Raw genomic sequence first — 18,310 nt, forward strand, 5'->3', positions numbered from 1 at the left:
AGAATAGGAAGATTTCCCTTTTCTGCATTGTAGTGCAATCTCAACGTTGTTATATTTAAAGAGCAGGGGTGTGGGGGGTGCAGGGGTGCTTGGCCCCCTGCTTAAACCATTCAGGTAGGTTTTTTCTTTGGTTTATTTTTTTATTACTTTTTCAAACTTTTAAAAGTTCGATCATATGATGTTGACCATATGACATTCAAACTTTTAAAAGTTTGATTATGTATTATAGACACAGCTATACTTCTGTCCTGCCCTAATGCTACTTTGCTGTATTGCTACATAAAGTAAAACAAGAATGCTGCTTACGAATTGTAATGCATGCATCAGATGGAACTATGTACCTTCACTGAAGTAAGCCATTGCTATTAAGAATGTACTATATGCATATTTTGGTCTACACAATGTAAGAAATTGAATCCAATCAACACTTGTTCAAGTTTGTAATTTAAAATTTACTGCAGAAGAATAAAACAACTGTAGCTTGCTGGCTAATGTAGTCCATCACCAGTATGAACAGGAGTGGGCTCAGAGCTGAAACCTGATGCACACCTACTCCCACTGGGAACTCCTCTGGTTGTCTGAATACTGTTCACTCTTGTATCATCGGGTCCTTGTACACAGCCTACTCTGATTCTACCAATGTTTCCAGGACTTCAAACCTTCTCAGGCTGCTCAAGTCAGCTTTCTTGAGACCGTGTCATATGCCTTCTCCAAGTATAGCAATGCCCACTATGGCTCTTTCCTCATCTCCAACTTCTTCTCCATTATATATTTCACTTCAGTGATCAGATTGGTTGTATTGTATCCTGATCTGATTCCAAACTGCTTATCTTCCATCTTATTTTCCACTGCTGTGCATATTCATTTATCAAGTACCCTCTCCAACACTTTCATGCAATGTGACAGAAGTCTGATACTTCTTTACTATTCATAGTCAAGAATTTCCTCTTTGCCCTTGTACACAGGTGTTAGAATGCTTTATCTCCAGTCATCATCATACACCTCTCTGTCCATGCTGTGATGATTCTCCACAGGAGACATTTCTTCCTTAATGCTCTCAACATACCCCCCCCCCCCACACACTAAGTGATTCACTCTTTCTGGATGTCACAGAGTCCCCATCCATTTCCAGGTCTACCAGCTCCTCCTTACACCCCAAGATTTTTTTTTGAGGGATCTGGGTCCAGCATGGATCTTAAGGGCATCCTGGGGGACATCCTGGTAAATGCATTTGATGAAGAGGGAATTTATGACCTACCATCATATCTACACCCTGTATGTCCAACAGTTACTCCCTTCTATGGACCGCAACTTCTCTCAAAGAGCAACTTCAGACAAGCACCCTTCCTGCCTGGGATGGGCACACCCATCCTTCCCTGCCAGTACATCAGACACCCAAGCTACTAATCAAATCCAGGTTGCCTGGGACACAGGACTTTATCCTTCTGTACCATAGCACTGATCCTAATGCTCTCAAAATCTTGATTATATCTGCTGTGATTTCATCTGAGCGTGCCACTTTTCCTGACTTTATTTTCCTTAATATACTTTATACTTCTTCTGGAAGGTTTCTTCTTCCTCTTTCAAAATAAGATGAGCATGCTGATGATGTCCTCTGGCATACTGAGCAGATTGTTCCTAGAGAGGGGTTGCAAGACCTAACTTTTATAATGCTGAGTGTCTGTCAGTTATCTTCTTTAACCTTCAGTCATTTCCCTGTCACCTGACAGAGCTTCTTTGTGCCATCTGCTGAGTCACTTTCCAAAAGCTGGTAGAGTTTCTTTAATACCTTCTTCTTTGCCATTGCAACTGCTCTCTTAGCCTCTTTTTCAGCCAACATGTACTCCTTCTTAGCCTGATCCATCTTTTCTAACACCTACTTCTTCCTGCATGCCTTTCTTTTGATAACATCCTGGACTTCTGCACTCTACTACCAGCTTTTCTTATGTACTTTATTTCAACACCTGGCTTGACCATATAGCTGTTTCATCATCTTCACACATGCTGCCATGAGACCCTCCCATACCTGTTTGGATGCCCCATTTCCTCTTCTTTCCAGGGTGCTAGAGCCATGTTTCATTGAACTATTGTATTTCCCCTCCAGTCAACTTCCATGTTTTAAGTCTAGTTTATGTTGACCTTAAAACCTTTTCTGAACACTCCTTGCAGCCAGTTGTCACCACAAGTGGTTTGTACTTGGGACGTAACTATTTCACTAGGGATGAGTTTGTAGTCTATAATTTGACAACTTATGTCCTTTCCTTATTAGAAGGAAATGTACCTGCGTTGCATGCTAACCACTCTTGCATGTGCAAAAGAAAAATAAAATGCCAGCGGGCAAAGTTATGATTATTCTTGCGCGTGATTTTGTAAATGTCTCTTTTGGTGAACCACTTGTCCAGTATTAAGCCATTTGCCAGACAGAATTCTAGAATGGTCTTTCTTTTTCTATATTCCTGTTGCTCCAACCAGGTGAGCCTAGTCACTCCTAATATCCTGTTCTGTCTGTATGTATGTCCTGATGTGAGAATTCAAGTCATCCATTATCAAGATCGTTTGTTTTTTTTTTTTTTACCATTTTATCAAGAAGGTCCTGCAACTGCTGCCTGAATGCCATATTTTCCTTGCCATTGTAGATCTGTTGTGGACATAGGCTGAGATCATATAGATCTCTCTGTCTTTACACTGGATTCTGACTGCAATGAATGAATCCCTGATTCTGATAGCATCTGTTCCTGTCTCCCTCGCTACAATTCCCACACCATTTATAGTCTGTCTTCACCCAAGAAGCAGACTCTGGATCCAAGGCCAAGAAAAACTTAATTGTATTGACTTTCCATCTCACAGGTTCATAGGTTCAGAGAAGGTTTCTAGGCTAATGGCCCTAGAGCCCTTACAAGCCTAGCCATATTTATCCCGGGTTGCCCCAATTGTCAGTGGCTAGGTGAGTGAAGTTTGTAGAGGTAAGGGTCTATGGTAGTTAATACTGACTTCTTCTGTCCAGGAGGGACATAGGCACCACCCCAGGAGTGAATTTGCATTTGAAGACGGTCAGGGATGGGGTCTGTTTCACATAAACTGGAAGCTTGTTCCAGAGAAGTGGCAGTCTCTGGGAGATGTTATCTATCTCTCCAGCATAATCTGTTCATGTCAGAGGCTAGTTTAAGATCCCTGGAGGGAGTGACCCTTGTGCAGTTTGATTTACAAATGTGTAGCATTTCTATAAGGCCTGATCAGAGACTGCCCTGTAAGCCAGACACAGGTCACCCCTTAGCAACCTGTAGGAGATGGAATACAGTGACAGGGCTTTCAGTCTTTCTTTGTAAGACTTGTTTTGTGTACCCTGTAATTTCTTGGTGAGAAACCTCTGTGGTCTCTCCAATTGTTGCATGTACATGCAAAAAGGAGCATTGTACTCAATTACTGGCCTGATGAGGGCAGAGTATAATGGAATTATAACACCCTTAGATCTATATGTGATGCTTTTTCTTATAAAATCTGCTACATAACAGAATTTCCTTACTACTATGGATACATGGTGGTCAAAGTTCAGATTGCTATCAACCTGAGCACCCCAGACCATGTACCACTGGGTCTACACTTGCGAGGGGTGCTGTCTATGATATAATTAGCAAGGATGTTCAGCTTTCCCAAAGGGAATAATAATGCATTTTGCATTCTGCTTTAATCTGTGGCTTTGGCACCAATCATTTGTCTGAATTAACCCTGTCGACAGTATATTAACATCATTGAGGACTCGGTGATTTCTCCCAGTTTGCAATCATCACTGAGCCTGGTCAGCCACAGGCTTGCCAAGTTTGCCTGGAGTTCAGAGCAGTGCAGTAGTGCAGCGGTTAGCATTGTTGCCTCACAGCAAAAGGTTTTCCCGTTTGATTCTTGGCTGGGGTGCCTTCTGTGTGGAGTCTGCATGTCCTCTCTGTGTTCATGTATGTTTCCTCTGGATGCTCTGGTTTCCTTACACATTCCAAAGACGTGTCTGGAACATTTCTCCCCAGGTCTCCTCTGAAAATGGGCTCTGTCCCAGTTGGACTTTGCCAGTAAATAAATGTTAAATAAATAAAATAAATTCCGAACAGCAAGGGGCCCAACATAAAACCTTGTGAAATTCCACTGGAAACTGGTCTTTTACTAAAGGTGAAGTCACCCACTTTGACAGTATGCGTCCTGTCAGTGAGCCAGTTGGCTACCCATCTGGTAATGTAAGGGTTAATTCACAGTTGTGAAGATTTCTCTATGATGCCTGATTGGGGGATTATGTCAAATGCCTTGGCTATATCAAGGTAGGTGGTATGCACTGTCTCTCTCTCTCTCATCCAGGGCCTTGGTGACTTTCTTAAAGAGGTCACCCATGTTTAACAGACATGATCTACCTTTAATGAATCCGAACTGGGTTGGGTCCAGAGTTTGAAGATTACCTATGTCCTTGTTAATAAGGTACATATTGTTTCTTTCCATGGCCTTGCAGATAAGGCTAGTCAAGCTTATGGGCCTCTAATTCACAGGGTCAGTTGACAGTCCCACTTTGTGCAGAGGGATTACTGTTGCTGTTCTCCATTCTGACAGAATGTAGCCAGTTTGCAGGCTGTGATTAAACAGGGATCCAAGTGGTTCTGGTAGGTCATGTCTTAAGTTGTTTAAAAGACAACTGGGATGTTGTCTGATCCCATTGATGCCATGTTTTTGGCCATGCAGAGTGCAGAGATGTCCTGCTCTCTCGGGATAATAGGCTGAGGAATGGTGGCAGGTATACTTTGGGGGATGACTGGAGGGGACAGGGGGCTGAAGTTTGCTCCAAATCTGTCAGCTTGCAGGCTGGCTATTACCAACAGTTGAGTAGGGAGTGCCATTCACAACCAGTTCAGCACATAGCTGGGTATTTCTTTTAGATTTTGGGCATAGTTAAAGAATGTCTTTTGATTATCCTTAGCTAGGGAGGCTATTTTTCCTTTGTAATTAGCTTTGGAGGACTTGACAAAATCTCTAATTTTTTTTATGCTAGTGAGGGATTTCTTCCTTTGCTGAGCCAGTTCCCTCTTGTTCTTGGACATTAGTTTCTTTCTCTTTTTGTACAACCTGTTTATACTAGGGGGGGCCACCAGAGTGGCTTGTTTTTCGGCAACACCTGGTTTTAATTCAATCAGGACCAGCCGATTCTATACAACTGCTTAAGTGGTTATACAGGGCATTGGTGTACACCTCTGCATAGGAGTCCATTTTATCTGTGTTTGATGGGGCTTTGAAACATCTTATACCATCACTTAGTAGGAGGTAATTTGTCTTTGAAAAATTCTTAACCATTTTTAAGCTTGATGGGGTATCTGGTCTTATAATTACATTGAATAAGACTAATTGATGGTCTGATCCTACCATGGAGGGCATCATATGAGGTTGGGTGTAATGCTGTCCCATGTTAGTGAGTACTATGTCCAGGACATTTGAGTGTCTTCTGAGTGTGCTGACTAGCTGTTCCAGAGCATTTGCAATGACAAAGTTTCCCGGTGAGTGGTAATATAATTAAAGTCACCCATACGTAAGGTATTGGGCTGTATGACAAGTGACTCCAGTAAGTCCAGGTATGGGGTATGATTTTCCTGTTTCATGGTGATGGACCTATAGCTAGCTATGATGTGGTAGGGAGATTTGCCTGTAGTTAACTGGACATGAAGTAGCTCAAAAGAGTCATACTGTTTGACTAGTCTCAAGGTGTACTTATCCTTAATGAAGATGGATACACCTCCTCCTCCTTTCATTCTTTCATGCTCCATTTGTGGTCTCCCAGGGTATTTTCCACTCCTTTGAACCATGTCTCAGAGACTGCACAGATGTCAACATCTTCCAAAGTGAGAAGTACTTATAGGGAGTGCCCTGGATAGTCAGAACATCAGATTTCCTCCTTAATATCACATCATTCACTTTCAACCTGGATCCCGTCAGTGAACCTATACTTAGAGTAGCCATCCTTAGTCCATGTTTCACAGGTTGATTGGTTTTACATCCAGCTTTCATTCAGCAGAGCTATATCAGGTAAGCCATCCTTGGCAAAATGGACACTAGTTGGCCAGCAGATTACTGACTCAGAGGTACTGTGCTTTAGGACAGGCATCCTTTGTCCAACAGGGGTGTGCAGAACCCTCCCACTATTAACATGGGTTGCTGGAGTAGATCTGAGTAGGTCAGGTTGTCAACCCAGTTAGCACAGGTAAATACCCATGCCCCTTTTTGGTGACACTAGTCAACATGACCAAATCACCAAGAGTTATCTTTTATAATGCTGAGTGGCTAGCCCTAACACAGGATGCAGCCTTTGGTCTGTGTTCTTAAATCTAGAAGTTAATGACCACTATAGTTGATGCCTAAAGTAGTTGGTCCACACAAATCCCCCCCATAGACACCACCCATGACTCCATCTAATTTTGGCTGCATTCTGATGGCAGACCTCTGAAGTTCAGATGGGTCGATTAGATATCAACACAGTATCTTCCATCCTTGAGGCAGAAGCACTCAACATGTTTTAGGAGGGGGGAGAATTCCAAGCTGACATGGGATAAAATGCAAACTTTGCACAAATAGTAACTGAAGTTCAGGATCAAAGCCTTGATGTTGTGCATGTGAGGCAAATATCTTAACCATTATATCACAGTACATACAGTCATGCAATAAATACATATACATATAATAGTAGGAGCAATGGATCTTTTAAAAAAAGTTTACAATTATACTTAGATATGTTACTGATACATGTGACACCATACGAATTGCAGGAGTCATTGCTGGGCACACTGTCGGTGCTGCGAAGAGCACTTTTGGCTAAAATCAAAGATTGAAACAATATTAATTTCATGAACTTTAATAATACTTTGACTTAGGAATGGGGTCCATTCCCATCATTATATTAGAAACCCAAAAGATTTTGAGCGATTAAACCATGGAATCACACAGAAGTGAATCTAAAACCCACACAAACAAAAGTGGCATGATGAAAAGTCCAAAAGTGTTCTAATTCAGACAACAGCTCAAGGAACACATGTTCACCCAAGCAAAGTGCAGCTACACTCACTCAGGTCATGTTACATGAACCTTGCAAATTTCCCATATGCCCCTTTATCGCCAGTTCATCCTTCCTTATCTCATCTTTTCTTCTTATCTCTCTATATAATGATATGCTGCTATCTCTGTAGCATAAGTCATTTCAGTCATTATGGCTATATCTTATCCATAAACCTCTGCTAAGCATAATTCCATTTTTCCATTCATGTTATTACATTGCTAATTGCATCTTGAACTAAATGTTGTAGCATATTCTTGTATCAGAATATATATATATATATATATATATATATATATATATATATATATATATATATATATATATATATATATATATATATTTGTTGTTGTTTTTAGCATATCCTTGTATCTGTAAACATGTTTTGTTTATTTCTTATGTGATCCTATTCACCCAGGCTGTTCCTGCAAGTGGTCCATTGATATCAGTGTACTACCTCGGTAAACAAATATAAATAAATAAATAATAAATTAAAAATTTGCACCATCTCCTAAATGGCATGGCTTAGCACCAAAGCAGCACCTCATTCATTTTCCTATGCATCATCTTCAGTAATCAGTCCATCAAAATAAACTAGCAAGCCAAAACAGGCTATGAAACTTGTGGCGCAATCTAATCATTACCTTCTTCACTCTCCTACCTACAGCCAGTTACTCACACATTTACATCATATCAACAATCACCTTACAGCAACAACCTGATCAGCAGTCTGCAAGAAATCAAATGCAGATGAAAGGAGTACCTCCAGCTCATACCTGTCAACCTTTTAGTGCAAGAAATCTGGACCAAGCCATAAATAAAATGGGACAAAGGCCCAAACTAGGAACAATTTTTAAATGTTGTTCTTACAACCTTAGAAAGTTGATAGAACAACAGGTTTTGAATTACCTTGAATTTTCTGAAGGGTATGAAGTCTGAAACTCAAATGACTGTCATTTTCTAATTTCAGTCTTTAATGATTTGCTACTAATTTGTCAGAAAAAAAATCAGTTATATGAAAAATGGACCAGAAATATGATGCAAAAATCTGTACATCTGAGAGGTATGCTCCAGCATCTTCTCAATGACTGAGAGTCAGGGATGGGAACCATGTCATTTTCTAGCTGTATGTCAAACACGTTTTTAATTAATCTCAATCAGCAGCAGCAGCTGCAGCAGACTGTCAGGAAAAGGAGGACGACAGGTCAGTACTGCTCTCAACTTCTCACACACTTTGCAGAAAGCCTAGCAGCCTAAGAATAATAAATGGTAATGAGATATCTGAGACAGTTGAAGAAGTGCAACATCTATGACCATGGTACCGTGACACTATTCATTATATACCCTGTCTCCCTTTAACAGATGGTCCACCCCATCAATAGACTGCGACAAGAAAAGATGTGTTAAACTTTCCACTAAAAGAAGCCCTACAATAGGAGTCATTAGAGCAAAAATAATCCAGCTTTTACTCCAGGTTCTTTTTAGCTCCTAAAAAGGATGAAGGATTTCAAACCTGTTCTCTGAACATCCTAAAAGATTTCAACCACTGAGTCATTTTTCATGGTCATAGTTCAGTTCATACTTTCCTACCAAACTGCAGGGACTGAATACACCTGTTGGACCTCCAGGGTTCCATCTTCATATAAAGATCACCAAGATGTTGAGGAATTTTCTATACTTCCAGGTGGGAGCCAGTTTTTGTCAATTCTGGATGCTTTGGTGTTTGTGTTATAACTGTAACACAAACACCAAACCATTCCAAACACATTAAGGGACATGCAGGACTGACAACAATTGGCTCCCACCTGGAAGTATAGAAAATAAAGAGGAAGAAATGTTTCCCATGTCTGCAAAACAAAAGGAAATATACTTACTATGTAAATGCATTTTAATCAACTCCATGTCCCCTGCATCTGGCCTCATCTAAGCCCTCAGGCAGTTCTCCAAGTGCATGTCTATTCTTGCATAATCCAAAGTCTGCAAAAATGTACCTTTTACCAATTACCTGGGTGACTAGATCCTAGCTGCTTCTACAAAAAATAGTGAGCGAGTCTCTTCTGAGTCTCTTTCAGTCTTTGGAAGTTAGAGTAAACAGTGAAATATTATAGATGGAACTCTCTCGATTGTTTAAATTCACACATTGAACACTATCCTGCAAGGCTTGTCTTCCTTCAGGCAGGATGAACCCTTTATATAATGTAGTTGGTCAGAGCTATTAGGCTTATTCAGTTCCCACCTCATTATGCTTGAAAGTCTTTACAAAGATGACTGTAACTATTTATATAGTCCTCATTGTCAGATTTCACATGTGAGGGGTGCAGTGGATGTAAAACGTTCACTAGTCTCAGTTGACATATCTGATATTACAGCAAATAATGGTGTCCAAGAGTAGTGAGTCTCATTTGAAATACTGGACTTATACATCAAACCTGACTGTGGGAAGACTTTTCTTATTCCCTACCCCTTTGGTAGCTGTCACCATAGATGCATCTGTCCTAGGGTAGGAATGGAGGGTACATTGGCAAGGTCAGAGTGTCCAGGAATTGTGGTATCAATTGGAAACCAGTCAGTATATCAATGCTTTAAAGATACAGGCAGTTCTAGCATTACACAGTTTTCAGAACATCCTGCCTCAAGAAGCTATCACCACTCACACCAACAAAATGGCAGTAGGTTAGCACATAAACAAACAGGAAACACCTCATTCCTACTTCCCTTTTGTCAAGAAACTGTGAGTTTATGAGTTTGGGTTGTGTCCACAAAACACTTTTCTGATTATCAGGTGCAATTCAGAGAAGGCCATCTCCCCTGTAGGCAGGCTCAGTCACTGTTTATTGATGGCAAACAAATGGTCCCTCAGCCAGTTAGAATTAGAGAAGTAGCTTGGTAGAAGCCTTGCTGTCACCTGCATTCCAAAACAATGCCAAATGTAACAGCATCTTTTCTCTTATACCTTCTCTGTGGAAACATCCCAGGGACATTGTCATCTATAAATGGACCCAGAACCTGTTTGGACTTTTCCCACTTTTTTATTCTGACATTCATCCAAAAGACCAAGCTGAACAAATTCAAGGTAATTCTCATAGCCCCAGGATGGTCTCAATAAGTTTGGTTCCCTCTGCTTTGGCCTCATCTTCTGGGGAAAAAAAAGGTCTATCTGCAAGGCCCTTCGGCATCCTGCTGATCACCTGTCCAGCATGTCTTACCTGGACTTTCAGTACCTCCATCTAATTGCATGGTTACTCCAGTTCTTTTAATGGCCAGGACCCCTTCTTCCCCCAAAAGAGTAGTCCAAATGTTTATTTCTGCCTTAGGTACAAAAGTAACTTGATACTTTTCTCTGTATGAGCTAGCTCCAAACATTTAGATTCTTTCACTATCCCAGTACCAACAGTTTTAGACTAATTTTTGCAGACATCTGACACTGATTTGAGTTACTCCTCTATTACAGCACACCTAGTAGTAACATCAAAATTTTAACAAGGTTCTAATTTAATGTTACAATGTTAAGGGATACATGTGAAGCAAGGGGTAAAGAATATTATATATGTTGAGTGGGTAAATGCAATGCATTCTAGAAAGAAAATTAGTCAATGAACAAAGCAATGTCAACACTAATTCTATACAACAGTGCCAGCATCAAATAGAGCCTCAAACAAAAGAAAGGATAGTGGGAGGAAAAGGTTTGCATATAGCTGAATAGATTGTACGTGTTCTTGTTTTCTTTTTTGGTGCTGTCTATTTAGCTGCCATAAAATATTAAATTCATTATGTTAAAAAAATACAGAGGGTTCCTATTAGGAAACTAGAAATACACAGGTGAAAGAAAAGGAAATATGTTCTTTTAGCTTTTGGTAAGTGCAGGAATATAGGTCATATTAGAGGAATGTAAATGGCCTAGTAGATGACAACAAAAATGTAAAGTTTTGCAATACATACAAAGGGATAAACAGGAAATTATAATGTTGCAAGTAATGCACCTTAATCAGATGGAAGATGAGACTTAGTGCAGCAGGCACAGTGTCAATGCTTCTTTACAGTGGCAAGAGACAGGAGGAAGAGAGGGGCAATTACTCTAATAGAGGATCACATTTAGAAGTAGGGGATAGTAATATTGATAATGAGGGTAGATATGTATTGCTTAGAGGTAACTGGGGAAGCAAATGATTACTTTAGGAAACATTTACCTTCCACTAAGAACTGCAAAAGAAGACATGAGATCTCTTTTAAATGAGATAGCAGGCTTTCACCAGGGTATATTATTATTATTATTGTTAGTATTATTGCTGTTATTATTATTATTATAATTATTATTATTATTATTATTATTAGGTGGGGACTGGAATGTAGGGGCAAACAGAGATGATTTTAGTAGTGGTCCAAGAGTAGGAAGGGGAAGCACTGAAGGCAGATATTCAAAACAGGTATGTCATCTGTATGACTAGGAAAACTTAGGAAATAGGGGACAAAATGAGAAGGGTGTCTATGTTTTATGCAGAAAGTTATGGACACTGGCCTAGACTAGATAGGTTTTACATTTTGATTGAACATGGATATTTAGTGTAGGTGTATCTATGCTTACCCAAGGTTTCTTTCAGATCATACCCCTATGTTGTAGAAATGCTGGGGAGAACATTAGTGAAGAGGCACTGGAGGGCAGAAAGGGGCTGGTGGAATCATAAACCAAAATGTGAAGAGGCACTGGAGGGCAGAAAGGGGCTGGTGGAATCATAAACCAAAACAACACAAACTTCAAGTACAATTGGGAACATATATAAGGGATTTTCAAGAAAGCCAAAATAATATATTGGAGAGTAAATTTTAGACATGCTTCAAAGAACAAGACAATAAGGAACAAGTGGAGAGACTCCAAACCTGACATTGTATAAACAGAATTGCTGAGCTACAGCAGAAAATAAATCTTTTGAAAACTGAGGAGCAAAGTTAATTAATGGAGTTGGAAAGAGTGCATAGATGATGAGATTTTAAAGAAGCAAATAGTCATCAAACAAAGGTATTTTGCTTATACACCCAGGTTACAGAAAATAATATCCAGTAGGTTAAAGACAGCAAAAAACTGAAAGAGCTATGTTGAAAATTAGAGACCTTAGGAAGTGAAGTTTAGTAAGAGACACTGATTTAATAGGTAGTATATTTAAACAGTATTATTGAGGAGCCGTACAGGGAGCTAAGGCAAGAGAATAGTTGGGACACAGACATTAAAGGATATCTAGAGGAACTTAATTTAAGAAAATGGAATATGGAAGAAAAATATATATTTTACAACCAATTATCAGACAAGAAATACAAGAACAAATAAATGAAAATGGAGTAGGAAAGTCATCAGGGTGTGATGGGTTACCAGTGATATATGGCAACTAGAAAGTCAAGACTTAATTTAAAATTGGTATGTATTGTTTAATATAATTCTAGAAAGGAAGAGAATTCTGGAATCTTGTAAAGAAGCAATAATATCAGTTTTGCCAAAAGAAGGGAAAAATCTTACTAATCAAGTTTATATATACATATTGCTCTTCTAAACCATGATTATAAAACATTTACTTCTATATTAGCAAGCAGAATTGCAAGGGTGCTTCCCAGAATAATAAAATGGGATAAATGTGGCTTTGTCAAAGGAGGTCAAACATTAGATAATATTTTTACTAGTAAATATATTATACAAGAAGCCTAAACAGCTAAGACGCTCCTCATGGTGATAGGGCTAGATGCTGAAAAAGCCTTGGATAGAGTCTACTGGGTGTACTAATGGGAAGTACTAAAGGCATTTCAATTCATAAAAGATTTAATATTGTTACTTAAGGAAATTTGTAAAGGAGCTCATGCTTGAATGAAATTTAATGGGGGGGTCATAACTAAGTTTCATATAGGACAGGGAACAAAATAAAGATACATATTATCCTCTATAGTTTGCCCTACATCTTGAGCCTGTAGCTGAAAAATTAGGATAATCAGAGATAAGGAGGTGGCAAACAAGGAGCAAGAAATATAAACTACCTATATTTGCAGGTGATGCCTGTTTTATTTTTGACTGACCCATGCAAGGATTTGGCATGCTTATTTGAAATACTGAGGCAATTTAAGGCAATTGCTTTGATATAAGATAAATGAAGTGAAAATGAAGACTATTTGTGCTAGCTACCCCCTTACATAAGTGAGTGCAGGAGTATCCAAGTTTATGTGGAGACAATAAAATTAAATATTTAGGTGTTTGGATAATAAGACATTGAAAGGGTTTCCCTGGGAAATCATGGAATGGAATGGAATGATAAAAAAATAAAGATGATGTTAACAAAAACAGGAAGTGGTGAAGGTAAATATTGATTAAAAAGTGCAAGCCATAAAGATTTTTGTATTACCACTTATATTCTACTTTGGGCAAGCATTTATATATCAAACAGAAGACAAGGAGTGGAGATTTGTGGTTAGTATTATCTCTAAACACTTTTGGGATGGACAACAGATAGTAGCTAAGTGGAAAATTTTGAAAAGTCCGCAAGATGATGAGGGATGTAGCAATCCCTAATGTTGTTGAATATTATACAGCAATGCAATGAGGCTATGTTATTATCTGTAGGACAATACTTCACTAACTAGAAGGAATAAGTATTACATGTCAAGGTAAAAAACTTAATGGTACAAAGAGTAGGAATATGGGGAATAGACGAAGATGGACTTCATAAGAGAATTACAAGGTACAATTGAGGAATATGTTGGAAGAGGGAGTAAAAAGGATAGTAGGTAATTGGTGGAACTTTAAATTAAAACCCATAGAAAAAGACAAGCCAGATTTCATGATGGATACAACAATTATACAGTATTGGTTAGCAAGAGAAAGTAGTGTATTGAGAACAATTAAGGAAAGTGGAATGGGGTGAGACTAATGAAACATATGGGATACAAAGAAATAAATGGATCCATTATACTGGCCTGCTAAACTTTTACAAAGTTATGATAAGGAAACGTTAAATAAAGTAGCAGGTAAACCTCAATCAATTTAACTCCTGCTTGAAACAAGGATGATATACAGCACAAGAAATAGAATTGTGAGTAGGGTACAGAAGGCCTTACTAGAGTGCAATAAATAGTTAAAATATGCCTAATAGATAGATGGAAGAGACGTTGGATATAACAGGACTGGATGAACATTGGCAGAAGATTAGTGAAATTCTAAGAAAAGTGTCAAAAACAAGAAATTCTAAATATTTGGGTGGAAATGCTTGCACAAATAAATGTATACCCTGAGTAGATTAACTAAAATGTTTACTAAAGCAAATTCGAACTGCTGGAGTTGCCAACAAAATGTGATTGAGAATTAGAGACATATGTTTTGTGGATGTAGTAAATTGGAACATTTTCATTCAGACTAATATTCGTTGGTGAAAGAGAGAGATTATTTATTGAATTATATTAAAGAACTGGGTAGCAATAAGTCTACGAGGGAATTAGTATCACTGTTATGTTTGGTTTCTAAAAGACATGACAAGGAGAGAGTAGAAGTCACAGGTGGCGCCAATAACAGAAGGGATAGCACTAATGAAGTAACTCACAGAACAAGAGGAATTGCTTTTTAGGGGGGAAAGTAGCAGATATTAGAAGAACAAATTGTAATTTTAGAAGGAAGCTATGATTGGATAAACTAAGGGAAAAAAGCTGTAGGTCTTTAATGGGTGCGCCTGTTCAGCATTGGACCAATTTTTGTAAATACGGTGACATTTTTAATAAAGGGCAGCAAAAAGAAAGAAAGAAAGAAAGAATTGTATTTCTAAAGATATGAATATTTGTTTGCACTGTGAATTCATAACTTGATTTGTCAAACTTTTCAGTGGATATTACAGTGCAATTTTAAAATCTCCACTAGAGGCAATGAGTTAAAAGTATGCTTCCAAACTAATCCATCATTTATGCTCATGACTGCAGCTGACAAAACTCTTAAATAGTCCATTCAGCTGTATGTATTCTTTCTAAATTACTCTTACAGAACAAAATGCTTGCTATATTGTATGGATGTACACTTGGAACCCACATTTTATCTGACATAACTAAATCTATCAGAAATGATTCAGGTCAGTTGGCTTCATGTTTCTAAAAAGAATAGTGGTCTCAAAGTCTCTAAAATTATATTGACTGGGTAGTTGACTGATTGTATTAAATTCTGGTACAATAAACACATCAACATCTTGCTCTCTTTACTTAGACCACATGCAGCAAGGGCAGCGGAAAGCCTTTTCCAGGAATGTATCCTTGGATAATATTAGTGAAACTCCTGTATGGGCTTCACTGAACACTTTCATATGAAACTGCAAGCTGGAGGGAATCTCTACCTCTAGAGCTTTCTTTGGGGTCACAGTTACCATATGTTTCCATACAAACAAACATCCAAGAAGATAAGTCCGGTACCCTGTCCTGTTGTTGTTGATGACCTCCTCATACCAAAACTGAAAGTAACGTATTTCCCATGCCATTAGATCTGGATGAGCAAGACCATCCATATCAACATACCCACCCACCTTCTGCCTGCCTCAGTGCAAACTAGATCAATAGGTAATTTGGTTATGATATATTTGCTTTTTTAATCTTCTTTAGTGTAACATAGCAAAGATCTAAAGAGGAAACAATGCTTGTAGAACAATACAGTATGGTGACAGAGACTTCTTCACCAAGAGAGAGGTTTTGATGACAAGCTGACTAAAGGCCTGTGGCGTTAGTCTTCTTATTTGATGAAGATGGACCTGTTCATCAAGAACTAATATTATGTTTATTACATAAACTTCATTTTAAGTTAATTATGATGTTATCAAAACTTGATTTTTGCCCAGATTCTTAACATTTGACATAAGAAATTTAATCTTATGAACTATTCAGCTATCCTAGTAATTGCTTTAGCAAATTTTCAAAATTAAACTGATGAATGATAATGGGTGGCCACGGTGGTACAGCGGTTAGCGTTGCTGCCTTACAGCAAGAGGTTCTCTGTTTCGATTCTCGGCTGGGGTGCCTTCTGTGCAGAGTCTGCATGTCCTCCCTGTGGTCGCGTGGGTTTCCTTCAGGTGCTCCGGTTTCCTCCCACATCACAAAGACATACTGTAGGTGGATTGGACACTCTAAATTGGCCCTAGGTGTGAGTGTGTGCATGTGTGTGCCTTTTGTGGAAGGTTGGGCACCGGGCTGGCAACTCGACACCGTAAAACTCCACTGCCAATCATGAGCAGACAGGTGATCTGCTGTGGGGACCCCTAACTGGGAAAAAGCCGAAAGAAGAAGAAGAAACTGATGAATGATAATGCTGTATTGCATAAGATGTGACATGAAGATGAATACTCTTAGCTGATCCCAAACTCCTGACAAGTGCTTTGAACCTGCAAAATTTTTCAACACGTTTTAATGCATGTTATCTATAAGATGCAGACTCATGAATTTTGCCACTATTTTTTACAGCTTCCACCAAACATAATGTCTGCAGCTCCAATTATTTTCCTTTGAAACCCTTAAACATTTTTTCATTGGAATGAAGAAAGTAGACGCCAGCCACCACAAACATAGTGGCCATATTTTATTTCTGTCTTTATCTAGCCATAACATCCATATTGTAGATAAAAAATAATGGCCATATTTTTTTCTGTCTTTATCTAGCTATAACATCCCTATTGTAGATATACAATATAGTACAGCTCCCCTCAACCTTAGCAGGCTATTGAATGCTGGTTTCATCAAAACAACGGGACCCTGCACGTCCTCAATGGGTATTCATGAAGTCTGCACTGTTACTCCTCCTCATCTCAACCAGAGGGAAAACACACTCCACTCAGCTGAGGAAAATAACTGATTTACAGTTATTTATTTCTAGTCTGCCAGCATGATCTCTGACATACTAACCAAACCAAATTACTAGAATCATGGATGGACTATGAGTCACTTTCCATTGTGTGATTCTTTAAACTTCTTGTATTAAAAACAACATGGGAAATACGTAAATGACCCTTTAAGGACATCAGGTATTTCAGCTATATGGTAATTCAGAATTTCCATAAGTTTTTCTTTTTAAATTTATTTATGGACAAATTCAGGCCAATAAAGTTAAACCCCATCAACTAGAAACATGGATGTTTCGACCTTCTATTAGCACAGCATAAGTGGAATGCTTGGCTAACTTTTGGAAACACAGGGTTGTCGTACCCAAGTATCCATAACCATTAGGGTGTCCTCAAAATATCCCAACCGACAAAGTAAAACAATGAATAAAAAGGTCACATAGAAAAAACAATCATTAAAAAGCAAAAGAAAAATCTAGCAAGGCTATTCTTTCCAATGTGTGAGTCCTTAAACCTCTTGTATTAGAGGCAAGATGGGATATATGCAAATGACCCTTTAAGGACATCTTCTTTTAGAAACTGCTGCCATACATTCCGAGCTGTTTATTATTTTCGTATGTGTTTTTTTCCTAAAAGTACTGAACTTCAGAATCTGTTTTTCTCAATATATTATTATAAGAAATCACGCGAGATATATGTGTAATATAATTTGTAGACATAGATAAACAGAAATGCATGTAATTTATAGACAGATCATGTATGAGATGTGCATTTCTCTGCTACACGCTGGCATATTTGTATATGTGATCATGTCAAATACATTTTTACATATATATGCACCACACACACACACACACACACACACACACACACACACACACAAACTACTATGAGAACAGTATTGCATGCGTTATGTGTTTAACTTACAATGGTGCTTTTTCTTTTAGACATCAAAAACGTTGAACTCCAATGTGAAGGATGTAATGTTGTTGAGATCTCTTCAGATCATAGCACCACAGTTCAGCTTTCTAGGACAGCAAGATGTGAATACGTGGCTAAAGAGACTACAAGGATTTCTTCTCGGCATTAATTCTGCTGTTTTAAAGTTATTTCCTATAGATATGCCATGTGAAAATTTCCAAGCCATGTAAGTAAAGCATATTCAGCACACAGTCTTTATAAGGAGCTTAACTGTAAACTAACAGAGAAAAAAGACACATTATGCATATGTATTATTTATTTACCTTTATTCATATTTGTTAACCAGGGTAGAATGTTGATCAATAGTTCAGTCAGTTAAGCATACTCATTCAATGACAGGAACTGAGGTAATAGTTGCTTTCCTCCTTCCAGCAAATCAGCTAGGTGTATAGTCCATTAATGACATTGCAGAAAGTGTCCTCATAACTACAAG

General features: G+C 38.5%; 1 protein-coding gene across 1 annotated transcript in view; it reads left to right on the plus strand.

Moving 5' to 3' along the window:
- LOC122816739 overlaps positions 1-18,310 on the plus strand; it is a 1,006,513-nt gene that overhangs the window by 968,507 nt on the left and 19,696 nt on the right. The window contains exon 52 of the mRNA XM_044089733.1: positions 17,844-18,043. Coding sequence (XP_043945668.1) covers positions 17,844-18,043 — 200 coding nt within the window. The remainder of the gene's footprint in view (positions 1-17,843; positions 18,044-18,310) is intronic.

Source organism: Protopterus annectens, chromosome 12.part0 (genome assembly GCF_019279795.1).
Source record: "Protopterus annectens isolate FY-2018-M chromosome 12.part0, PAN1.0, whole genome shotgun sequence".
In the NCBI taxonomy this organism is placed as follows: domain Eukaryota; kingdom Metazoa; phylum Chordata; order Ceratodontiformes; family Protopteridae; genus Protopterus; species Protopterus annectens.